Raw genomic sequence first — 26,473 nt, forward strand, 5'->3', positions numbered from 1 at the left:
TCAGTCCGCATTATGTTATTGAGCTCCTCACCACATGTGCTTCTTAACCTGCAGGCAAATGTTTTAGACATCATCCTAATAGTGAATGATTTTATCTTTTAACTGGACTGCATGTTTTCTGTAGTAACAGTAAGCATTTTGTCTGCAAGGATTAGGGCAGTTTGGACATTTTAGTAACAACCTTGAATATTTTATACAACCATGATTAGAAATCCGGATTTGAGCTCCTTTGTTTGTTGTGCTGTATGCTCAAAAATAATACCACCACCACCTACACCTGCTACTTTTGAACGGATTCGGGAGTATAAGCCTTACAAAACACGGTATTACACTCATCGGGATATATTAGGTAAGTTGATTTCCTGAATGCTTCATTTGTAATTCTCCAATTGGGGATATCCAAAACGCTTATATATGCCTTTATTTTTGACATTCACATCTTCTTGCAATGGCCTTTCCTGGTTGATCAGAGATGGATACATGTACTTATTCATGAATATGTACAAATACTCCAGATCAAATAATTACTCTTCTCAAGGTATTAAAGATTTGCTCACACTGGAGCAAAAAAAAGAAAGCTATGTATGAGCATGTTTGAAAATAGTTGTAAGTAAGGCTTAAAAGGATTGAGAAGAACCATGCTTGACAAAGATTTTTTAAAAACTCTTTAGTAAGGCAAAGTTACAATACAAAACTGAAGTCTGCTTTTACATTTCCTGTTTCAGGATCTGGGCCTTAGTTAGTCACTCTATAAGGGTTCAGTGCAAAGTCCACAGGAGTTTCTCCCTTGACATCAATGGACTTTAGATCAAGCCCTAAACAGATGAGAGAGAAATAGAAATCATGCTAGAGACTACTGTGTAATGACTGTGGCCACAACTACACTTCTACCCCGATATAACACGACCCAATATAACACGAATTTGGCTAGAACACGGTAAAGCAGCGCTCTGGGGGCTGGGGCTGTGTGCTCCAGCGGATCAGCGCATCAGTGTGTCTGGCTCCAACATGCTGCTCTAAGCGGCGTGTTAAGGGTGCCGGGCCGGGACCGAGGGGTTGGATAAGGGGCAGAGGGTCTCAGGGGGTGGTCAGTGGCAGGGCCTTCCCCCACCCCCTCTGGGTCTGGGAGGCAGGAGCTGTGGGGGGCACTTTTGGGGGCTCCGCAGGCCCAGAGTGGCCTGGGTGATTAGCGGGGGGCCGGGAGAAGCCCTCTCCACTTCCCTTGCCCCAGCCCCAGCCATGTCGCTCAAGGAAGGGGGCTTGGGGGAAGGGATCCCGGCATTTACCGGCAGCAGCGGAAGTGGAGCAGCCCAGCCCCAGCCCGCTCCACTCCACCAGCTCCCAGCTGTGACGCTCCGCTTCCCGCTGCCAGTGGGTGTGGGGCCTTTCCCCAACCCTCCACCCCCAGTGACACGGCTGGGGCCGTGGGCAAGGAAAGCGGGTAGAGGTGTATGTTATAACTTTGCTGGGTATAACTCTTCAAAAAACAGTTAAACTCTTTACTACCAGAACTGTGTACAGGGCCTAAACAAGCCCCTGAAACAACAGTTCCTGACAGGACTCTGGCATACTTATACAGTAAAAGCTGTGTTATCCAGCACTTTACCAACCAGAAAGCTCTAGAAACTAGCATTTCTGATATCTTCCAATACAAGTCTTCAATCTAGTAAACGGGACCAATGCAGAAGCTAAGTAGAATCGATGCCAAAGTTATTCTGGACCCGAGTATTTCCGGGAGCAGTCGGACTATGCTCGAGTTAGCCGAGAAGAGCCAAATGCTGTTCTTTCTGTTTGTATCCGCCATTGTGATCTGTTGGTTTATTACTCTGTGTATAGTCCTGTGTTTATCATAAAATATCAACACCACCCTACCATTATGGCATCCAAAATACCAATGAAAAGCAAAGGAGAGAAGCACAAGAGAGTTGTGTTGACATTAAAACAGAAAATAGATATTTGTACATGTTTTGAAAAGGGCAAGAAAGGAATGTTTTGATGCAAGAGTACAATGTTGGCTTGTCCATGATATACAACATCAAGGTTCAGAAAGGACAATTGCTCAAATTTTTGCTAGTTGTAAGTCAAATAAAGCTGTTGAACATCGCTATACTCTGCATACACCTAAATTAGACCAGATAGACAGTGTTTTATACGAATGGTTTTCATTGAAACAATGGGAGTGTGCCCCTATCTCTGGCCCAATGCTCGTTGAAAAGGCAAAAGATTTTTATAAGCAAATGGAATTGACTGAGCCATGTGCATTTTCTGAACGATGGCTTTTGTGTTTCAAACTTTGTCACGATATTAGAAAGCTAGATGTATCCAGTGAACAAAAATTGGCTGACCATGAAGTGAAATAAATATTGTGAATTTTTTAGAAATTTAGAAATTTTAGAAATTTAATCACTGAACATGATCTATCCCCTGAACAAATGTATAATGCTGATGAAACTGGCCTCTTTCGGTGATGTTTGCCAAATTCTACCCTAGCAGGTGCAAGCGAATTTAACGCTGCTGGTTTTAAGCACAATAAAGACAGACTAATTGTTCTTACGTGTGCTAATGCCGCAGGCTCGCATAGAATAAAACTTTTGGTGACTGGAAAATATAATCATCCTAGAGCTTTCAAAGGTATTGCACATTTACCTATTGTTTACAAAGCACAAGGTAATTCATGGATGGACAAAGAATTTTTTTATGATTGGTTTCATCATGTTTTTGTACCTGCAGTGAAAGAATATTTTAGAAAAATAAGCTTACCCGAAGATAGCAAAGTTATTCTATTGCTAGGCAATTGTAGAGCTCACTCTCAAGAAACAGAGTTAGTGTCTGGTAGTATTTTTACCATCTTCCTGCCTGCCAACGTTACTTCATTGATTCAACCTATGGACCAGGGTCAAATGAAATGTTATTACAGAACAGATTTCCTAAGAAAGCTGATCAATCATGAAGGCACTATCCAGGACTTTCAATCTCGTTATAACATAAAAGATGCAATTTTTAATGTTGCTTGTGCCTGAAATTCTGTTAAAGTGAAACATTAAAGAGCTTAGATAAAATTGTAGCCTAATGTTATCTTTGCAGACGTCTCTTCTGATGAAGATGAATTTAAAGGCTTTAAAGTAAGAGTTAGAAAAAATACATTAGCACAAATTCTTGAAATGGTGACGGATAGTCCTTCTTCACACCCAATCAACAAACTTCATGAAAGTGAGATAGGAGAGTGGGTTGAAACTGACAAGGAGGTTGAAGTGACACATACTGTTACTGATACAGAAATAACAGAGAATGTTTTGAATCCTGAAAAGTCAAAGGACACTGATAAAGACAGTGAAGAAGATTTTAGTGAAGAGGACAAAACAACTTGGGGAAAGGCTTCTTCAGCTTTTGTTACAATAATTAAATTTGCAGAAAGGCAGCCATGTTATACTGCCCGGGAGGTTATGCAATCACACATTCTGCACTCTACTTTTATGCAAAAGAGGCAGAAGAAAATTAAGCAAGCTGATGTCAGGGATTTATTCAAAAAAAGCAGCTTCAAGGGTGTGTCATAGGGTCCGTACAGATTCAGCCCAATCTCCTACATCTTCTACATCTACAATGATAATTGATGTTGATAAGGATGACCCTGAGGCACTGCAACATCCTGAAGTGCCTTCTGAATCATCAAAGAAAAATTAAATTATGTTCAGTATAGTTTTAGTGTTAAGTGTATTTTTAGTGATCTGGGTGTATGCCATGCGCTGCCCACAGTGATATGCAGTGTCATAAGATAACCTACTGTATAGAAAACTTTCCCTGTATATACTTAAGTGCTTCAAGAAACCAAACACTCTGCAGTGCAGCACTACTATTAGATTGGTGAGTACCTGTTTACTATTTTATACTTTATTCATTTTATTGTATTATAATTCTTTGAAAATTGGTAGTCCATTGGTAAGTATAACTCTTAGTTAACCAGAATTTTTGACTAACCAGCACCCCCCATTTTCCCAACATGCCGGATAACAAAGCTTTTACCGTATAAACTATCTCTAAGGTCGTAAGTGGATTTTCTATTGCAGTGCAATTATAGTTTAAAAATTGAAAGAAAATGTATGGTAGTATTAGTATGTTAATAGCAAGAGTCCGAGGAAAATCAATAAAGTAAGAATTTCTATACCTAACTATTGCAGGGATCTTTGATCAGTGATATTAGTATTGTGAGTCACACTGCCTATGTTCGATAATGTGGGTTACTAAACAGGCTTAAGTCATTATTCAATAGCTCTTAGAGCTTGGGATAGTTGCTTTTCAAAATACATTTGAAGTATCAACAGTGTGCTCAGGACTGTAGAAGACCTAGAAATCAAGGTCTTTGACCTGAGGAGCTTATAGTTGACATAGACAACATAAAACACACTGGGAGCCTCTTAAAAATGTCCTGTTTTAGAGTATTTTCCCCTTTTACTTTGTAAAATATTGTATGGGTGGACACCATGATCAGCTTCAACAATGAACCCTACAGACAATTATATACAAGAAACTCACAAATCACCACACCTACCTTCATATATCCAGTAACCAACCCAAACACCGAAAAAATCTGCTATCTACAGCAAGGCACTCAGATACCACAGAATATAGTCCAAGGAGAAAGTCCAAGTTATACATCTTAACACACCCAAAACTGCCTTCACCAGACAAGGACACACCACCAGAGAAGATCATGTCATGGAATAGGCCACCAAAATACCCAAAGCGAACCTGTTTCAATATAGAAATGAAACCCCCTCTGACTGCCCTAAAACACCCCTAGTTGTCACCTCACACTGGAACCCATATGGAGTACCATCAAATAACTACAACCCATACTCTATGGGGACCCCATCCTGAAATAAATCTTTCCAGAACTTGCCTCTTCTGGCCTTCAAAAAACTCTCCAACCTGTCCACGCTCACCATCAGAAGCAAGCTCCCCACAGACCAGCACACACCAACTCAAAGTGGCATCAGACCCTACCAGAACAACAGATGCAAAACTTGCAGACATAATTCCACTGCTGTAATGATCACAACGCACCATTCAAGATCCATGGGTCCTACACATGCCTATGACAACATGTGCTGTACCTCATCCAGCAGAGTAAATCTCCCAATAACAGCTATATGGGTGAAACCAGAAAATCACTACTCTCTCAAATGAAGTCACACAGAAAAATGATAAAAGCCTAAAACACCATATTACCTGTGGGTGAACACTTTTCACAAAGCCATCATTCTATATCTGACCTCTCATCGTCATCCTCAAAGGAAACATGCACAATATTTTCAAAAGATGAGCCTGGGAGTTTAAATTAATAACTTTGCTAGATACTAACAATCATGGACTGAACAGAGACATTGGATTTTTTGGCTTATTACAACAATCTGTAACCCACTAACAACTCCCCTCCCAACTGCCTCCGCCCACTTCCTTCCCCAGCCCCTCCCCCAGCCAATGGCTGACGGTGTGTTAACGGGCCACTTCACCTTGAATAGTCCCTTGAAATATGTGTTAACTACTTACGCTAAACCATCTGTTCCACCTTGTGTTTAGCTGTGACAGTATGTTTCACAGACCTGAAGAAGAGTGTGTAAGCTTGAAAGCTTGTCTCTCTCACCAAGAGAGGCTGATCCAATAAAAGATATTACCTCACCCACCTTGTCTCTTGCTGAAGGCACATCTACACTGGCAAAGTTACACCACTGGCAGTTACAGCAGGGTGACCACATGTCCCGATTTTATAGGGACAGTCCCGATTTTTGGGGCTTTTTCTTATATAGGCTCCTGTTACCCCCCACCCCCTGTCCCAATTTTTCACACTTGCTGTCTGGTCACCCTTAGTTACAGCACTGCTCAGAGAGCACAGAAGGAAAACCGCTGTTGTGTGTTCACACTGACAGCTGCCTGTGCAATAGCAAGTTCACACTTGCGGCACTTGCAGCGTTATTTGGGGCGGTGCTCTCTGGGCAGCTGTCCCACAGAGCATCTCTTTCGCCGCTAAGACTTGTGGGAAGGTGAGGGGATTGTGGGGCATCCTGGGTCCAGTCCCTGTGCCCCGTGATGCATTGCTTCGCATCCCAGCAAACCCTGTGCTTCCGTCCACATTTGGCGCCATCTTTCAACGGTTTGTGTAGTGCGCACCCTGCCTCTTTCAGGCTGCAGGAATGGATCCTGAACTGCTGACCAGTCTGCTGCTCGCTCTGACCCACACGTCACGAGTGGCCGTGGAGTTATTCCTTAAACTACAAAGGCAAGAGGAGTGCAACATTGATCTTGCCACGTGCAGTAGCTATGACACATGATTGCTTGTGGCTTTCACGGAGGTGCTGACCACAGTGGAACGCAGCTTTTGGACTCAGGAAATAAGCATTGAGTGGTGGGATCACATCGTGATGCACATCTGGGATAACGAGCAGTGGCTGCAGAACTTTCGCATGCGGAAAGCTACATTCATGGGACTGTGTGATGAGCTCATCCCAGGCCTGTGGCGCTAGGACATAAGAATGAGAGCTGCCCTGTTGTTGGAGAAGTGCGTGGCAATTGCACTGTGGAAGCGGGCTACTCCAGACTGCTATCGATCAGTCGCTAACCAGTTTGGAGAGGGAAAGTCAACCGTTGTACTCATGTTGACGGAAGTGTGCAGGGCCATTAATTACATTCTGCTCTGAAAGACTGTGACTCTGGGCAACATGTGTGACATTGTGGATGGCTTTGCACAAATGGGCTTCCCTAACTGCAGAGGGGTGCTAGATGGCACACACATTCCAATTCTGGCACCAGACCACCTAGCCACCAAGTACATTCATCGCAAGGGGTATTTCTCAATGGTTCTCCTGGCGCTTGTGGATCACCGTGGACGTTTCACGGACATTAATGCAGGCTGGTCCGGAAAGGTGCCAGATGCAAATATCTTTCAGAACACTGGCCTGTTCAAGAAGCTGCAAGCAGGAACTTTCTTCCAGAAAATCCCAGTAGGGGAAGTCAAAATCCCCATTGTGATCCTTGGAGACCCTGCCTACCCCTTAATGCCATGGCTTTTGAAGCCGTACGTGGGGCAACTTGACAGCAGCCAGAAGCAGTTCAACAACAAGCTGAGCAAGTGCAGAATGACTGTGGAGTGTGCATTTGGCCATTTAAAAGCCCGCTGGCGATGCCTGTATGGGAAGCTGGTCATGGCTGATGACAATATTCTTATGCTTATAGCCACGTTCTGTATGCTCCATAATATTTGTGAAGGGAGGGGTGAAAGCTTCACTCAGGGCTGGACCGCAGAGGCTCAATGTCTGGAGGCTGAGTTTGAACAGCCAGAGACAAAGGCTATCAGAGGGGCACAGTGTGGGGCCATAAGGATCAGGGATGCCATGAGGCAGCAATTTGAGGCTGAAAGCCACTAATATTGGTTGCTATGCTTGGGATTGCAGTGCTTGTAATGCTAGGAGGTGATTGGTGCACATGATGCAAGAAGAGGCTTTAACAAAATTGTATGTGTTTTGCAGTGCTCTTTTTGCTTTCACTTAATAAAATAAAGATTGCTTCCAAACAAACACAATTCTTTTATTAAAAGACAACAACCAGAGAAGGGAGTCAAATGAAAAAAATTATCAGCAGGGAGGGGATGGGGGAAGGGAAGGCATCAAAAGGAGGAGGGGTCCTGGGATGGCTACAGATTTTTGTATGTCCAGGGATCATACCCAACCTTCTCCTTTGGAGAACAATGCAGCGGGTGCTGTACTTCAGCAGGGCCAAACTGCAGATGGATAGGTGTTGAGTGCAGTGGGTATTGGGAGTCCACACTGCTGGACTGTGAGGAGGGAGGAGTGGAATGCTGTGGGTAGAAAGTGGAATCAGGAGGTTGATAATAGTGTGTTGGTGGTGTGAGGGGGGTGCATGGGAAAGAGTTTTGTGACAACGGCTGCAGGGGAGGGCGGGAGCGGAGCTGCTTGGTCTGAAGAGCTAGTATCGCCTGGAGCGTGTCCACTTGGTGCTCCAGAATGTTTAAGAGCCACTCCATGGCTTCTTTCTGGTGTCCCGCATTCTCCTTTTGGTCCCTCTTCTTGCTGTCCCACCACTCCTTCAATTCCTGTTTCTCAGAGGCAGACTGCATCATAACCTCACAGAGAAAGTCCTCCTTATTTCTTCGTGGCGCTTTCTAATTCTGCACAGCCGTTCTGCTGCTGATAAGGGAGGCTGGCCTCCCAAGGTCATCTCTGTGAAGTTTAAATGCAACATTTTACAGAAGCAGTATTGTGTTTGCAACACAGACAACACTGATTCAGTGCTTTAAAACACAGCCAGTACTCTCACACCTGTCACTAACTGACTCCAGGCAAGCACACAAGAGCCACAAGACCCCTAAAATGGTGAGTAGCCGCAGCGGCAGGGTGAATCACTCTTCCCAGACCCTGCTGTATACTGGGCACAGTGGCGTGGGACAGTTACTGTTAATGGGGCAAGAAACGAAGCAGCTCTGCCTAGGAACCTGCGGCAGCGGATTGCCCAGTATCTCCACGAGAGTTTCCTGGAGATCTTTGAGGGAGATTCCCGTGAAGTGAGGGAGTCAATCAACAACCTGTTCTGCCGCTCAGACTAGGCATGCGGTTGGAGACAAGCCTGATTTCTGCAACCCTCCTGCCCCCAAAACAAATCGCTTCAGCAATTCCCAAAATCAGATCCATTCACCAGGGGCCTCCTCTCCTGTTTGCGCTTTGCCAAGTTCCGACTGCTGTGACTGGCTAGGCTCCTCCAGGGTAGAAAAGAGCTCCTGACTGCATGCATCTCAGGTGTCTGAGCCATCCTCTGCCTCTGGGTCCCCCTCCCACTCTTCATCCAAGATTTTCTCCTCCTGGCTTGGTCCACTTGCGACTGGCACATGAGCCAACAAAGTATCCACAGGGGCCTTTGCAGTGGAGGTGGGGTCGCCACCGAGTATCACATCCAGCTCTTTGTAGAACCAGCAGCTTGTGGGCGCAGCACCGGAGCAGCAGTTTGCCTCCCCCGCCTAGTGGTAGGCGTTCCGCAGCTCCTTCACTTTGACCCTACACTGCAGAGTGTCCCGGTCATGGCCCCTTTCTATCCTGCATCATGAAATCTGTCCTTAGTTATCATAATTCCTACAGCTGCAGTGCAGCTGGGACTGCACAGCTTCCTTGCCCCAAATGCCGATGAGGTCCAGCAGCTCGGCATTGCTCCAAGCGGCTGATTATCTGGTGCGTGGAGCAGGCCTGGCCACCTGGAAAGATGCACTGAGACCACTGCACACATCACTGAGCAAACAGTAGGGGGACTTTCAAATTTGCAAAGGAATGTATGGGGTGGGGATGATGGTTGGTCACCTGAGAGCAGGGCAGTAGAGTTCAAACCGATGACCAGAGAGGTGAGAACAGGCATTGTGGGACACCTCCCAGAGGTGAATCACAGCGCTGTAACCACCACGGTGTCCATAGCCATGGCACAGGAAGCTCTACGCCTCTCGTCGGGGTGGTTTTTTTTAGAGCGCTACAACTGTGCAGTTTCTGCGCACTAAGTAGCTTGGCAGTGTGTACACCTCGGGAGTTACAGCGCAGAAAGCTGCTTTACTGTGCAGAAACTTGCCAGTGTAGACGGGGCCTAAGATAGTTACTTGTCATTCACTCATGTTCTTTGTATATACTGCCTTCATAGATTCACACTCATATTTATGTGAAGCTTATTAACAGAATTATTGCAGCTAGCCTAGCGCAATTATATGCCTAATGTATGTGCCAGTCATGGAAATGTGCCTTCTTGTAGCAAGTTTCAGTACACTATACTATTCTTTGTAGCCTAGTACATCAGCCATATAGCCCCTTTTGCGCTTTTCCCCACATAGGCCAGAAAAAGATGAGATAATTTTCAAAACTCAGTATTCTCAGTATAAAAAATGATATCTTGTGTGAAATTCCATTCATGGAGAATAGTCACACCTAAGTAGTCAGAAACTACAAATTACATAATATAGTATGATTTCTTATTAACTATATGTTACTAAACTATGTACTCACATACTACTTCTTTTAAGATATCAACAGTCCCAGGTTTGATGATAGGCAGGAAAAAAAAAACTAAGGTCTGATCTACATTTAAAATTTAGGTCAACATAGCTGTACTGCTCAGGAATGTGAAAAATCAACCCCCATCCCCCACCTGAGCACCCGTAGCTATGCCAACCTAATCCCCGGTGGAGACGCAGCTAGGTCAATGGAAGAATGCTTTTGTCGATCTATCCACTGTTGCTTGGTGAGGTGGCATTTCTACAATGACAGAATCACCGGCCCCTCGCTGTAGGCTGTGTCTATACTGTGGGGTTACGCCGGCATAGCTACAGCACCATAGCTATGTCCCTATAATCCCCATAGTGTAGATGTGGCCTGAGTGGATTTGGCCTATATATGTCCTTCTGGTAGAGTGGTTGTTACCCTTGGTGCACATATTGATACACATGGTTCTAAAACTCGCATGGCTATAGTGAACTTGATGCTGTTGAAAGATACTGAGCTAGACAACCCTGGAGTCCGGCAACCTCTATTATCCACAAAATGGATACAGTATTAGTAGTGACAGTGTCGACTCTCCAGACTGCCCCATCAATGTGCCTTAATTCTCTTTTGGAGGGATTAATTTCTGGATTGAGATGGCAGTTGAGTCCAAATGCCTACTCAGCACTTATTTCTACGGTGTGGGCTGACAATGGAGAGAATTAGCGCAAGCCGTTGTGGTAGACTGGGTGAGGTCAACATTTGTTGGCTAGGAAATAGACTAAGACCACCAAATTTATTTCATATAGGTCACCAAATAGCCATCAATCAGTGGGAATTGTGGGTCCACAGCACCTCATAAGATCAAGTTCCTAGACTGTATGCTCCTTGAGCACAGTCCTTGTTTTTAAAGCAGTGCATACACTTAAGACACTGTATTAATATTTACATTATAAATACTGTCTGCAGCGAGGATTCACATTGTGTATCTTTTTAATTTTTTTTAACTATCAAATCAAGCAAACGGGCAGGAGACAGTTTACAGTTTCTTTATACTTGTAACATGTTGCACATGATCCATTTCTGTTGAATATATATAGATCTTGGGGCAGATCTTCAACAAGAACAATGTGAAAAAAAGGAATTAGAAGTAAAAGAACGGATTGAAAAAATTAAAGCCGAACTATGGTCTCAGGTAAATTAAGTTATATTACTATCATTGAAATTAACCTTTATAATTCCTTTAAACTCTTTGGAATCTGTGTTGTAGCATGCAAATTGTGGATAAATTCCTTTGAGCTCATGGGTGGCAGGTATAAGAGGCTTGGAGAAGGTAAGCCTCCCAAAATAGGGCAAGAAATGCCCGATGAGGCGCAGCTCCCTTAGGAGGCATGCCAGCCCGCCGCCTTTGGAGCGCTGCCCCTGGAAGCTCCCAAGAAGTGGAGAGCCACCAGTGCCTAGACCGTGGCCCCGCCTGTGCTCTGCCCTGAGGCCTTGCCCCCACTTGGCCTCTTTCCCCATAGCCCCGCCCTTGCGCCATCTCCTCCCGCCTCTGCTCCACCTCTTCCCCTGAGGCCCCACCCTCTGCTTGCTCCTCTACACCCCCTCACACCCCATCGCTCGCCCTTAAGGCAGGAGGAGGCATAAAAAAAAGAGCAAGCAGTGGGCAGAGGGAGCATCGGGAGCAGAGAGAAACGAGCGATGGGCAGGTGTGGGGACTCGGGAGAGGGAGCAGAGAGGAGCAAGCAGCAGGCAGGGGACCTCAAGGGACGGGGTGCAGAGGAATAAGTGGCGGGCAGGCAGGAGGTTTCAGGGGAGGGGGCAGAGGGTAGTGGGCAGGGGGGGCCTTAGGGGAAGAGGTGGAGCAGAGGTGGGAAGAGGCAGAGTCGGGGCAGAACCTCAGGGGAAGAAGCCAAGCAAGAGCGGGGCCTCAGGGCAGAGCAGAGGTGGCATGTAGGCCATAGGTGCTGGAACTCAGGGTGTGGGGGGTGCTGCCGCACTCCATGGCTTGAAATGGTTTCCATTATATGACGGGTTTGCAGTTTGGTTCAATGGCTCTCAGCACCCCCACTATACAAATTGTTCCAGCACCCCTGGTGCAGGAGCAGCTTTGTGGGGAGGAGACTGAGCAGGGGCGGGACCTCGAGGCAGAGAAGGTGGTGGGGCCACAATCCGAGCACCAGTGGCCCCCTCCTACTTCTCAGAGCTTCTGGCGCTCACTCCCAGCCACGCCCAGTCAGCTGCCATCTATGTTTAAACTGATAGTTAATATCAGTTCACCTTCATCTGCCAGTTCATTTTCTACTTTAAATCTAGAAATACTGGAAAGAACACACAGTCTACAGGTTAAATTTTTTAATACAACATTTATTTTTAACCAATTATCAATTCTTGTTTATATGACAGACAATAACTCTACAGTTGTTGCTGCATAAGTATCAAATCCAGTACACAATGAATAGCAGAACTCCCACTGACTGCAATGTGACCAAAAGCAGGTTCTGTATGCACAAATTTGCACACAAATATGATCCTCTAGCTATCAAGCTCAACTAGCTTGGGCATTTGACCATCCAAAAATAACCAGTCAACTTTTGTCAAATAATGTCAAAAATGGTAAAATATTTTAAAGCATTAATTTAATACAGCAGTAACAAAAAAAAGTAAGCCTTTATAGTCTCCAATAAGCTTAGCCTTAGACATTTATGCCTACTTACAAAAAAAACAAATTACTTAACTGAGTTATTTTAATTCAGAAAAAATGCAAAACACAATGAAGTTCAGCGATGTTAGGTTAGCACTTAAATGTGAATGGTATTCAAGACTGAACAGTTACAAAAGAAAATAAAAATGAAATTAAACAAATAAAACAAACACACAGCAACCATACAAGAAAAAAGTCATTTTTAAAAGCACTTATGCTAAGGAAGCAGCAGGCCAATTCTTCAGGCAACTTAATGGCTGTCCATCTCTTCTCTTTGTGTCAGCAGAGGAGGTGTAAACCCTCCTCTTCCACCCCTACTCCCTTCTGAGTTAATTTCCATATGTTTGTCTAGTCAGTTTAGATTGCAAGCTCTTTGGCGCAGGGACTGTGTCTTTTAACTTGTTTAACGTGCTTTGTAAGCCACCATGTACATTGATGGCCTGGTATACAACTAAAGCTATGCATACAAACAATATTTGTTCTAGAAGATACCAGCCAATCAAGATGCTCATCTTTCAATTAGTTCATCGTTTCCCCAACAGGTGGCATTAGCATGTAGTAAAATGAGTGATTAAGACCTTTAAAAAGAAAAGGAGGACTTGTGGCAGCTTAGAGACTAACAAATTTATTTGAGCATTTTTGCAAATTTGCAAAACAGACTCCAAGAGAGACTGCTGAATTGGAATTAATTTGCAAACTGGATACAATTAACTTAGCCTTGAATAAAGAGTGGGAGTGGTTGGGTCATTACACAAAGTAAAACTATTTCCCCATGTTTATCCCCACCCCCACCCCCCACGCTGTTCCTCAGACGTTCTTGTCAACTGCTGGAAATGGCCCACCTTGATTATCACTACAAAAGGCCCGTCCCCCGTTCTCCCCCATCCCCGCTCTCCTGCTGGTAATAGCTCACCTTAAGTGATCACTCTTGTTACAGTGTGTATTGTAACACCCACTGTTTCATGTTCTCTGTGTATATAAAATCTCCCCACTGTATTTTCCACTGAATGCATCCGATGAAGTGAGCTGTAGCTCACAAAAGCTTATGCTCAAATAAATCTGTTAGTCTCTAAGGTGCCACAAGTCCTCCTTTTCTTTTTGCGGATACAGACTAACACGGCTGCTACTCTAAGACCTTTAAGTAAATTTGCTAACAGATGGCATCATGATGCAATCAAAAAGGTCAGCCTCCGCCTATATCAGGGCATTCTTGCTGGAATATTTGATCATTGTCAGTCAATAAGCAGTGAACTGACCAGTCAACTGACATTATTTTATCAGTCTATTGTCTTGCCAAATCTACTCTCAGCAAGGCACATTTTTAACATTATCAAGAATTTAAACAAATTTTACATCACAATTTTTTCTCTGAAACACACTGTGATCACTACTAAAATATCAACATTTGCCAATCCTTTTCCACACAGTGCTATGTGAGATCCAGAGTTGCCCACTATGCTTATAATAGGCAACAAAGCTGTGGTATCTCAATGCCATTGTGTGGTACCGTGTTAGCAAATGCTTACTTTTTAATATTGATCACTGTACCGGCAATTTTCCAAAGATCAATGTAACAATTTTGTCAAATAGCCCAAAACAACACATGTTATCATTTCTATATAGATTTATCTGGCTCTAAGTTTTTAATGAAAAACAATCAAGCTTTTGATTCCAATAATCTCTGATCCAAGTCAGAATACCATGTTCACAGATCTTTAGCTAACTGCATTTGGGCTATGATTTTTATTTTTATTTGAAGGCTAAAGAGGAAAAAGAAGATGCAGTGGAACAAGCCCTTGATCAGGCAACTGCTGAACACAACAGTTTCTTAGAAGGCCTAAAAAAAAAGCATGAAAAGGAACTAAAGGTTTGGAGTCATTTGCTTCCATTTCTAATAGACCAAATATTTTCCTGTAGAAATGTCCAACTATGGAATTGAATCACCTTATCAACAAAATACATTGTCATACTATATGTTTAAAGATGTTCTGTTTGTGCTTATCCACTGCTATCATTTTGTATCAGCTGGGAACTGAGTCCTGTTGTCTGATAGGGTAGCTTGCCTTGAGGATCATTGTGTTTTTCCTTATGCCAGATTATTTGGTTCTGTCTGGTCAGATACTTGGGTTAGCTAGTTCTTTCTGATTGGTTTTTAGCATTCTATACTTTAATTTTTGTTATATGAAACTTAGTTGTTTTGTGACAGATGCCCTGTAAGATCCCAATTCAGCAAACTGCTTGAGCACATGCTTAACTTTAAGCACCTGCTTACGTCGATTTCTATTCAGCACAGCAGTTAAAGATGGGATTAACTTTCAGCACATTCTTAAATTCCACTGATACCACAGCTAAGCAGATGTTTAAATGGTTTGCTGAACTGCAGCCTAAATGGCCTAAATTTCTAAAATAAAAATAGACGTATACTACTGTATGTGTGTATGTATCTATATATATATATATATATATATATACATACACACACACCCCCCTCTAAACTGAGCATGCAAATTATAATGTTTTATTGTATATAGACTCAACAATGTGCTTAATTTGCATGCTGGGATATCTGATAAAAGATACAAACACAAATATAAATACAAAGGAATACAACTACAAACAGCAATTAAGCTTCTACAGCATTCTATTCTTCTATTCTATTCTATAGGTTTTTATATCACTGAAGTATCTGAGGGCTTTCCAATAGTGCATTAAGCAATGGACCATCATCTGTGTCACATTCATTCTCACATTCTCTCCCCAGTGGGAAAAATGTGTGCAGTGGAGTGTTTTGTTGTGTGTTTATGTTAGAGAAGGCAAGGTCAAAAGAATGTGTCTTGCACTGAGTGGAACGTGGTGAGGTCTGTGATGGTCTTTCGTTCCTGTTGGAGTTCATTCCAGTCTTGCCCCCAAGAAAGCTCTGTATCCAGATCTTATAGCCTCCACTATAGGTTGCAGACTCTCAGAATTCCTGATGTATCACAATTCACTCACTAGCTGTGACGAAGTGGGATTGTTCTTAATGTTTTCTCTGAATATTGTGGGGGTGCCTCAGTTTCCCCTATGCAGTTCTTAAGTATACAGGTGGTGGGATAAGGGTGTATGATCGTTGCAGAGCCCTAGAGGGCAGGTGTGTGCAGGAGTCTGGACACAAAGAATGGCCAACACCCTGTTTCCTGGCAACTGGTGGCCTGGCCCTTCCCCCCTGCAAGGTGAGAGCTAAAGGGTTGGAGAACAAAGGAATCAGGTGATCTCCTGACCCAGGAAAGGGACAAAGCCCAGAGGAGGAGGGGCTGGAGAGAGTTTCAGTTTCGGGCTGGGTGGTCAAACCCAGGGAACCCCAAGGCTGGGGTCTAAGCTCCCTGCCCCCCAGAAGGACTTGACTGAGGGGTCCTGGTTGTACCCATAAGCTCTGTTTTAGACTGTGTTGCTATTGTCCAATAAACCTTCCATTTCACTGGCTGGCTGAGAGTCACGGTGAATCCTAGGAAGAGGGGTGCAGGGCCCGGACTCCCCCACACTTCGTGACACTAGCCACAAGTTTTATTAAGGATTTTTTGTGGGTATATAAGGACATTAATATGTGCTGTTTGCACCAACAAAATGGATACAAATACAAAAATCATAACAAACCCTGGACACAAGACATGCCACTCAGCATATAAACCACAAGAAAGGAGATAAACTATAACAAAAGGGAAGATATATTCAATGTGGTTATAAAGTATTTTAAGTTTGGTAATTTGTTTGCTCTTTTTGTGGTTAACCTAACAGTGGTTTAACAATAACCTTTGGGTCTTGAACCAGATGGGCAGTAAATTGGAGAGGAGAGTATATGACCGGGGATTCATTTAAGCCCTGTTTAAGCAAACTGACTGATGGCAATGGCTGACAGCAGCAGGTCCCACTGAATGGGTGCTGAAAATACTTTAACAGTTAGTGTAGTGTCTCTGAGACAGACCACATTCGATTCCATCCCCTGCCCATCCAAGCTGCTTAGTACTGCCATGCCTTTACTTACCAGAATTATCAATGTCTGGCTTTGTGAGGGAAGGGTGTTGAATATTCTGAAGCATACAGTGCTCTGCCCCCTTGTCCACCTCTCAAAAAAACCCTGTCATTAAGCAAGACCCTGCCCTGGCCCTTGTGAGGAGGGGGAGTAGTCTTGATCTGCAGTGGGAGTTTAGGAGGCACTGGAGGACATTCTTGTGTCTTAGGCAGAAAAGCAGAAAAGGCATGGAGTAATGGCATTGGAAAAGATAGAGACGGACCAAAGATTGAAAACCCTAATATGCTGGAGAGTGGAGGCATGGAACAAGGTCTGGGTTTTAGTGGGAGGTTAAGAACCACCAAAGTTTTTTGCTTTGTGTTGTTGAGAGAGAGGCCTACAGGAGGATCTAGATGTATAATGGGGGCTCTTAGGAGCTGGAATAGGGTTGAGTGCTATTGCAAGTGAGAGGGAGGTCTGAATTAGGGGCTTGGGGAATATGGAGGAGGGTCCATTACTACATTCTTTTGAGGACAAAGACATGAAATGAGTGTTTGGGGAGCTATGGGAGGAGTTTAGTGCAAGATCGGTGTTTGCATATGTGGCAATACATATGGAAGGGAAAATGTGTGTGGTGAGGTACTGATTGTCTTTCATTGGATAAACCTGAATTCCAGCATCAGCTAATAAACATAAAAGCATTATAGCTATTTAACTACTGTTAGCATAAGCACAAATTTGACTTTACAATAAGTCTGAAACTCTCCTACCTTTTGTTATGATTTCTATGATGAACTTTGTTCCTATACTCTGAGCCCAATCATCCCTCGGAAATCTGTGCACAGAGAATGCAAAAAATGCAGCTGTACCACTGTCACCCTTTGAACATGGGGAGGAGATGGATATGAATCAATCAGAGACATCTCATTTTCCCCCTCCTCCCCTTTCATTGAATCTTAAGAAGACCTCTCCGCAGGGTTGAGGGTCCATGTCTATGAAGGGGATGGTCCAACTCATTATACTACATTCTATACATATAGTAGTATGTTGTAGTAAAATGGCACCTCTCACTGGGAGACACCAACACCATTCACAATCAGAGAGATACTGAAATATTTACAATTTTCTAAAACTAGCTCTGACATTTTCTTTTTAATATATAGATTCTTACCTGTAATTATTTAAGTAATTACAAGTAAGAGGCAAGAACACCCAAACTTTGACCAACAAAAGGCTATACTGGCAACAAGGGCCAGGCCTGATTTCATTCATGTTGTAGTAGCCAGGCAAGGTACTAACAAACTTCAACAGGACTTTATTTTTTAAAGTGGAAACCTCTTTTCCAAGCCGCTGCTGCACCCTCAGTAGCTTTCCCTCAGCCTCTTCAACTCCTCCCCCGTCTTTCCTGTTTCCTGTCCTTTCAGACTCCCAACAGCCAGTGCTCTCAATTCTAATAATTACAAACAACATCTAAACACCACATTCCCTTCTCTCTTAAGAAACTCTCCCAATTACAACAAACATTGTTGTTCTAACCACAGGAACAAATAGGAAATGAGGCACTATACTGTTGACAGAAATATTACACTAAAAACACTATAGATACTACATAACATAGTCTCTAGTCCAGACAGGTGGTCGTCTGGGTCTGACAGGCCGTCTCTCAAGCCCCGGTTCCAGTGCAATGTCTTGTTGTGTTGATACTACAGTGAAATTATCCAATGCAGACTGGGTATTGGCATAATCTCCTCTTGGTGCATAGGCATGGGCAAGATAAGAAGCATTCCATACCCGCCCATCAGAAAGTCGATAGGTGTAAGGTCCCTTCTTCTCTATGATTTTAAGAGGAACTGTGAATTTATGGTCCCCTTTGCGTAAAAGTCCAGGTTTTCGTATTCTAACGAAGGAACCACACTGAAACTTTGGTTCCTTAGCACTCCGCCGCTTGTCTGTGAAAGCCTTATACTTTGCTTGGCTCTGTTCAACTGTTTTTCTCACAACATCCTCGGCTGGGGGGCCTCAGGTCGAGCCTTTAACAATCCAGCAATGTTCAGTTTAGCATTCATCTGTTTCCCATGCAGTAACTCCGCGGGTGATCTTTGCATTGTGGCATGTCGTGTAGCCCGGTATGCTTGCAAGAAATCAGTAGTGAAGGTTATCCACAATCGCCCCTTCCAGTTTAGCCATTTGCAAACTCTCTTTCAAACTTCTGTTAAACAGTTCGATTTCCCCATTGGCTTGAGGGTAGTATAGGGATGACCTTCTGTGTAAAATGTTCCTCTCTGCTAGAAAAGTTTCAAACTCCAGGGAAGTAAACTGACTACCATTATCTGAAACCAGTTCTTTGGGGTTTCCTTCCCTGCTAAAAACTGAAGAGAGGAACTTAATTACTATAGCAGAGGAGATTTGTGATGTAAACGCTACCTCAGGCCATTTACTGAAATAGTCTATTAAGGTGATGGCATAATGACAGTCAATTGGAGCAGTATCAAAGGGTCCTACAATGTCAATCACCACTTTTTCCCATGCAGATTCAGGAAGAGGAACAGGCTGTAATGGAGGGGTACATGTCACTGCTGTCTTATCATGCATTTGGCAAGTGACACAGGATTTTATGAGTGCTTCAGTTTAAGAGTCCATCCCTGGCCACCAATACAGATCCCGTAGTCATTGTTTGGTTCTGACAATTCCTTGATGAGTATCGTGTGCTAGGTATATGAGTTTTGATTGTAATTCTTCTGGCACAAGTAGCTGGGGTGTACCTCATAGCACCCAGCCATCGAGCAAAGAAAGTTCATCCCGAACTCTAAAATAAGGCAGCAAAACTGGGTCAAGGTTTTTAGGGTTACTGGGCCATCTCTTTGTCAGAAATTCCCATAGTTTTTGTTGAATTGGACATGCTAAACAAGCAGCTTGAAATTGTTCTCTCGTAACTGCAGTAAGAGTGCTTGTGATAAGCGCAACTACTACATCCTCATCCTCCAGTGGACCATCTGGTGAAGGCAAAGGCAGGCGAGAAAGGCAATCAGCTATCACATTTTGGTTTCCAGGCTTATATTCCAGTTCATAATTGAAAGAGAGTAGTCTTGCAGACCATCTAGCAATACGATATCCTGCTCTTCCCAGTCCTTTTGTGGTGAGCAACGTCGTCAAAGGGCTGTGGTCTGTGTGCAACTTGAACGTGTGGCCCCACAGGTAAGTTCTGCATTTTTCAGTAGCCCAGACACAAGCAAGTGCTTCTTTTCCGACTGTAGAATATTTTCTCTCAGCATTACTTAGTGTCCTTGAAGCAAATGCAACAGTCCTCTCTGTGTTGTCCTCATGAAGTTGTGTGAGGACAGCCCTGAGTTCATAATCAGAAGCATCAGTAGTTACAATTGTGGGCAATGTAGGACTGAATAGTGCAAGTACTGGATTATGTACAATCAAGTCTTTCACCATTTCGAAACTAGCTTGTGCATCCATTGTCCACACTAAGGTTGAACTTCCCCATAGTAATTCTTGTAACGGTTCAATGACAGAAGCATAATTGGGAATGAATTTTGCATACCAGGCGGTAGGAACCAAGCAGGAACGTAAGGTTTGCAAATCTGTTGGAGGAGAAGCATTTGAAATTGCCACGATATGAGCCGAATCAGGTTTTAGTCCAGCCTGTGAAATTGTATGTCCCAGAAAGGAGAGTTCAGTTTGTCTAAATTTGCAATTGGACCTATTGAGCTTGAGGCCTGTTTTGCTGATGCAGTTTAATACAGACTGCAGGTTATTGTCATGCTCCTCCGAAGTATTTCCAAACATGATAATATCGTCCAAATAGCACTGAACTCCATGTTGATTCTTCAAAATCAATGACATCATTTTTTGGAAGGCACTTGGGGCTGATGCGAGACCCTATGGAAAAAATTTAAAATGGAATAGTCCCTCATGTGTAATAAATGCTGTGAGGTCTCTGCTATCTTCATACAACATAACCTGGTGGTATGCGCTCTGCAAATCAAGAGTAGAAAACATCTTTGCTCCACGGAGTTCTGCAAATACTTCTTCTATGTGAGGAAGAGGATGGCTGTCAATCACAATACCTTTATTTGGCTCCCTTAAGTCCACACAAAGGCGAGTGCCTCCACCCTTCTTCTGCATCACTACTATAGGTGAAACCCATTCTGAGAAGTTAATCTCCTCAATAATGTCCTATTGAACAAGTTTTCTAAGTTCCTCTGAAACAGCTTCCCTGACTGAAAATGGTACGCGCCGTAATTTCTGTCGTACAGGCATCACATTATTCCCCATTTTAGCTTTATGCAGAAACCCATAAGCACAGCCGAGTTTCTCCTCAACCTGGTGTTAGGTCCCAGCTGAAACTGGTGTGTGTACCGCAAGAGTGCTTTGCTGAGGAAGATCAATTCGTCCATTAACTACCCTGAGATTTAAAGCAGCCAATAAATCTCTGCCAAGGATAGGAGTGCCTTTGTGGACAATGTAGAACTCTGCAGTTACACAGCAATCACCAAAAGTAAATATTGCTGGCAGGCAGCCATGTACTGGAATATGGTTTTTCAAATAGCACACCAAGTGAAGCTTGGGTTCAGTAAGAGGCACATCTTTAAAGTAATGCAAATAGATGGAATCAGGTAGATTAGATACTGCTGAGCCAGTGTCCAACATTAGCTGAATAGAGTGTGATTTGCCTGAGGGTATGGTGGAAACATTTACCGTGTACTTTATTTGTTCTGGAATATGTGTAGTAGTGATTTCGTCCATGCTCAGCACAGTAACATCTGGTATTGTAACTGCATGCACCTGTTGATTGAACTGGCTGCTGCGACATACTTTAGCAAAATGCCCAATCTTTTTCCAATGATTGCACTGAGCTACTTTTGCCGGACATCCTGTGTAGCTTGCAAGGTGTTGTGGGGATCCACAGTGAAAGCATGCTTTTACTGTATTTTGAATTTGCTGATTTGGTGGTTTTTCATTAGTTTTCCTCTTGTAATTGTTTGTCTGCGATGATAGTGAACTTTTCTGCAAAGGAGTCACAGCCTGGACTGTGCCTCTTGTATCCATGCTCATTATTTTGGGTTCAGCTGTAGCTGACTCAATCTGGGTAGCAATGGTTATTGAATCATAGAATCATAGAATATCAGGGTTGGAAGGGACCTCAGGAGGTCATCTAGTCCAACCCCCTGCTCAAAGCAGGACCAATCCCCAATTGTTGCTTTTTCTTGTGTAAGTTGTGGTTCTAGAAGTAAACGTTCTCTTACACGAAGCATGGTTGTTTTCTCAATGAGCTGGTCTCTAATCATCTCATCTGCCATATTCCCAAAGTCACAAGTTACAATCAGACTCCTCAGGGAAGCCTATACTGCATTATAGTCTCCCCTGGTTTCTGCTCACACTGGCGAAATCTGTAGCGATTAGGTACTACATTCACTTTTGGTACAAAAACATTCTTTAATGCAGTGAGTGCAGTCTCATATTTATCGTCTGCAAGGGGAAAAGTGTAAACTATACACTGCCCTTCTGCTCTAAGGCAGTGGATTAGCAGAGCACGCTTTCTTACTTCAGAAATCTCTGTAGCACTGATTGGAAGCAGATAAGTCTCAAACTTATGGATCCAGGCAGTAAAAGCAATTGGAGGCTCACCTGGACTTTGCAGAAAGGGTGCAGGTGGGTTCAGAGGCAGAAGATCCATCTTTGTCGCCAGAATGTTGTAGTAGCCAGGCCAAGGTACTAACAAACTTCAACAGGACTTTATTTTTTAAAGTGGAAACCTCTTTTCCAAGCTGCTGCTGCACCCTCAGTAGCTCTCCCTCAGCCTCTTCAGCTCTTCCCCAGGACCTGCTCTAGGCACCAGCAAAGCAAGCACGTGCTTGGGGCGGCACATTTCCAGGAGCGGCGTTCCAGCCATCCTTTTTTTTCGGGGCAGTTGCGCTCTCGGAGCTGCACCACTTAGACAGGGCGAGGGTGCCGCGCCCCCGGCCACAGCGGGAAGGGGAAGCCCTGGCCCCGGGATGCTGAGCTGCCAGGGCCCAGCCGCCACCTGGGGAGGAGAGGGCGCGTCCTGTCAGGGAGCCAGGGCTGCGCTGCCTCATCTGCACACTGGCTGCTGCGCTGCCTTGTGCCACCCCTTATATCGGGGCTTCTCTGCGCGGCCGGGCGGGGGAGGGAGGAAAGCCCCTGCAGGCGCTGGGAGAAGGTGACATCACTGCCTCCACTTCCAGCGCTGCCTGCGAGCCCCAGCCCCACCTGAGCTTGGGGCGGCAAATTTTTTGCTTGGGGCGGCAAAAACCTAGAGCCCGCCCTGCTCCTCCCCCTCCTTCCCGTTTCCTGTCCTTTCACACTCCCAGCAGCCAGTGCTCCCAATTCTAATAATTACAAGCAACATCTAAACACCACAATTCATCACAGATTTCAGCTGTCCTTATCTTCATTATGAAGATTTGGCTAGTAGACCTGCAGTTTACACCTTTGTACTAAACTAAGGGTGACCAAAGGCTGATTTTGACCTCTGACCAAACTGTGACCAGTGACCACCCCTAATCGAGGGCATAACAAGTCATGGAATTTTCCTTTAATGATCTATTGAAATGCTGTTCTTCCTCTGACTTTGTTTTTTTCTTTAAAAACGGGGATTGAACAATAAATTTTTATTCACTATTTTAAATCTACTTTAACTGTTTCTTAAGGAAGCGGTGATAAAAAAGGAGAGAGAGATGCAGCGGCACCTGGAAGATGAGCTGAAGAGGGAATCTGAAGCTGCAGAGCAGCGCATGGCTCACAAACTTCAGCGCATCCTGATGGAGTGTGCTTTGGAAAAGATGCATGCTGTAGCTGATGCCAGAAAACAGGAGAGGCAGACAGCATCCCAAGCAATGGCCACGCAGAAAAAGTATTCTTGCCATTTTCTAAAGTTTAACTGTTCATCCATTTTTATAATAAGCAAAAATGCATATACCAACAGTAAGCAAAGTATCCTAAGGGCTTTCTATGGCACCCATCTTCATCTTCTAAGCACTGATATCCTAACTAGACTTCTACCTATGGAATTCATACAAAGTATATTGAAACATGTAACTAAAGAAACAAGACTTGACAACATCAACCTTGCTCATTCCCAGACTTTCAAGAAACAGATCAATATCTTTTAAAAATATTTCATACCGGAAATTCAAAAGGTGACTTTACTCTGAAAAGTGAGTGAAATTAGCATTGTGGGCTTTCAGGCTTATTGTATCTCACAATTTCACATCACATTTACTTAGGTTAGAAGCAACATTTTTTTTTTTTTTTACTAATTGCCGGCACCACAAACTTAACCTGAGATCTGAAAGTCAAGCTTTGTTCTTTATGTGTCATCACCAGAAATAAAGATTTAGCAGGTCAAATTTAGCAGGTCTTCATTTGAAAGCAATGGGATTTTACAGGTTAAACTGAGGGCAACAGCTGGCCCTACAACTGGAATTTAGTTAATTATGTTAACAGTGTTGATACTTAATAATATCCTGCTCCCCTCTTCCATAAGATTAGAGAGTAGTAAGATTTACTTTTCTCACTAATGTCAGAAGTAATTCTAAAAACTCACAGAGAACAGATTTTTTGATAAGAATGTTCCCTTTTTAAAAGGTTTCAGAGTAGCAGCCATGTTACTCTGTATTCGCAAAAAGAAAAGGAGTACTTGTGGCACCTTAGAGACTAACCAATTTATTTGAGCATAAGCTTTCGTGAGCGCTCACGAAAGCTTATGCTCAAACAAACTGGTTGGTCTCTAAGGTGCCACAAGTACACCTTTCCCTTTTTAAAAGCCATTTTTCAGAATAAATCCATACTATAGTTGACATATTATGTAATATTTTCATTCTCACAATGAAAACAGGGCCCAGTCCTGCAGTCCTTATTTTCCACAGATAGACTACTACATCATCTTAGCTGGTATCTTCTGATTCTCCTGTCAGCTGAGTTCCTATGGGACCTGATGAAAATTAAAACTCCTCCGCAAAGTGGAACAGCTAGGAGAATTTCCCCTTTGGCACAATGAACTTGACTGGCGCTGAGCTCACCATGGGGATACCCTTTGTAGTTTGTACTGAGCCAGCTTTGCTGAATTGCATCCACTGTGTTTGGGCAATGTTATACATTTTATACATTTTCTTGCCTTTATTTTCTTGCCTTATTGTACTGAACACAGATGTGTCTGATAAAACTTAAACAAAAATTAGGACATTTCCAGGCTACAAATCAATGTTTAGCCCCAATTCAGGAAAACATTCCTATTTGGGACAGCACTATAAAAAATTATTTGAAGTTAAAATGCAGAATAAAAATTGATTCTTCATGTTCTTCCCCCCCCCCTCCATACACACACCTTATTTGTTTAATTTTACATTTATTTGGAGTATTATAACACTTTTCACCTTGACACATGCACCATCAAAATAATACCATCTGGTATACATATTGGAACTGATCTTCCATTGGTGTAAATCAGTATAGCTCCATTTAAGCATGCTGATTTCCAGTATCAGAGGATCTGACCAGAGGATCTGGTCTTTCTGTTATCCTGTTTTAGTCCTGTCATCATTTTATTTCATGTTATAACTTCATTTATAATTTTAACAAAATCAGAAACTTTATAACTGTATAGTGAATAAACTTTAAGGAATCTTTAATAATCATTCATAATGTATTAAACCTATCCTAAAGTTACTTTACAAATCAATTAACTTTTTAACAGAAAGCACACAGAGCAACTCCTGGAAGCTGGGGTATTGGCTAACAAAATACATCAGAAGAACCTGGATCAATTAAAAAAAGAAAAACATTATGAAATGAGTGTTGCCTTGGACATCAATCAAAAAGAGAAACAAGAGGAGGCTGAAAAACAGCTCAAAGAAGCAGAGATAACACATCAGGCCATATATGGAGAAATGACGACCAGCCTGAGAGAGACGGAAGCTCAAGTACAGACTCTTACCCAACAGCTAGAAAGCATGACAGCTTGGAAAGACAACCTGGAAGCTGAAATAGAAGAAACAAGACAATCTTTTCAAAACTACATTGATATTACGTTTCCTAAGCTGACCCCAGGACAAGCAGATTTTATCCTGCCATTCAGAAAGAACACAGGGATATAAAAAATGAAGCAACAGATAATGACAAGGAACATAAAGACAGGATCGATGTGAGATTTACTGCTAGTGCAGATCAGCACTTCCAATAGGTAATGCTGAAAAATAAATCAATTTCTGTTCACTGCATTAAACATGAGTCACTATAGGTAAAGGAAAAATAATCATTCCCATATTAATTAATGCACCAAGTTTAGGCAGGATATATTCATATTCTCTCCTACAAATGTAAAGTTAAGACTGCACTTCAACTTCCATTATAATAACCTCCTGTCTCAAAAATCTTTGAGCTGCAGTTTCACATGCTTGATATTAATCCAAAGACATTTTTTGAAGTGTGAGGAAAATCCATTCAGCCACTTTCCAGCGAACAAGAAAAAATACACTTTTTCTCAGTTAAAAAAAAAGATTAAAGGCAATATTTGAAGTAGTGAAAGCGAAGTGAATCCTGGGCAGGGGTTACTGAAGAGAGAAGTGCCAGATCTGCTATATGCTCCTCCTATCCCAGGAACTGTGCAGAATTCTCCTCTGGTTGAGCTCCACTGGGTCATTGGTTTGGGGGGGATTTTAGGGCTAGGCCCAGAACTGCTGCTCTTTGTTATATTCTTCCTGCAGACCCTGAGGATGTCCAACGGAGAGTTCACACTTC

General features: G+C 43.2%; 1 protein-coding gene across 1 annotated transcript; it reads left to right on the forward strand.

Annotated features, from left to right (window-relative positions):
• Positions 1 to 201: 201 nt before the first annotated feature.
• On the forward strand, positions 202 to 25,899 carry LOC311518851 (uncharacterized protein C6orf163 homolog; the record flags this gene model as incomplete). Its single annotated transcript, XM_084624920.1, has 5 exons — positions 202 to 349; positions 11,117 to 11,211; positions 14,480 to 14,587; positions 23,386 to 23,588; positions 25,431 to 25,899. 5 exons carry the CDS (start codon positions 202 to 204, stop codon positions 25,828 to 25,830), a joined length of 954 nt encoding a protein of 317 aa, XP_084481046.1. The 3' UTR covers positions 25,831 to 25,899.
• Positions 25,900 to 26,473: the final 574 nt, after the last annotated feature.

The sequence above is a fragment of the Lepidochelys olivacea genome, assembly GCF_965140295.1.
Source record: "Lepidochelys olivacea isolate rLepOli2 genome assembly, chromosome: 3".
NCBI lineage: Eukaryota > Metazoa > Chordata > Testudines > Cheloniidae > Lepidochelys > Lepidochelys olivacea.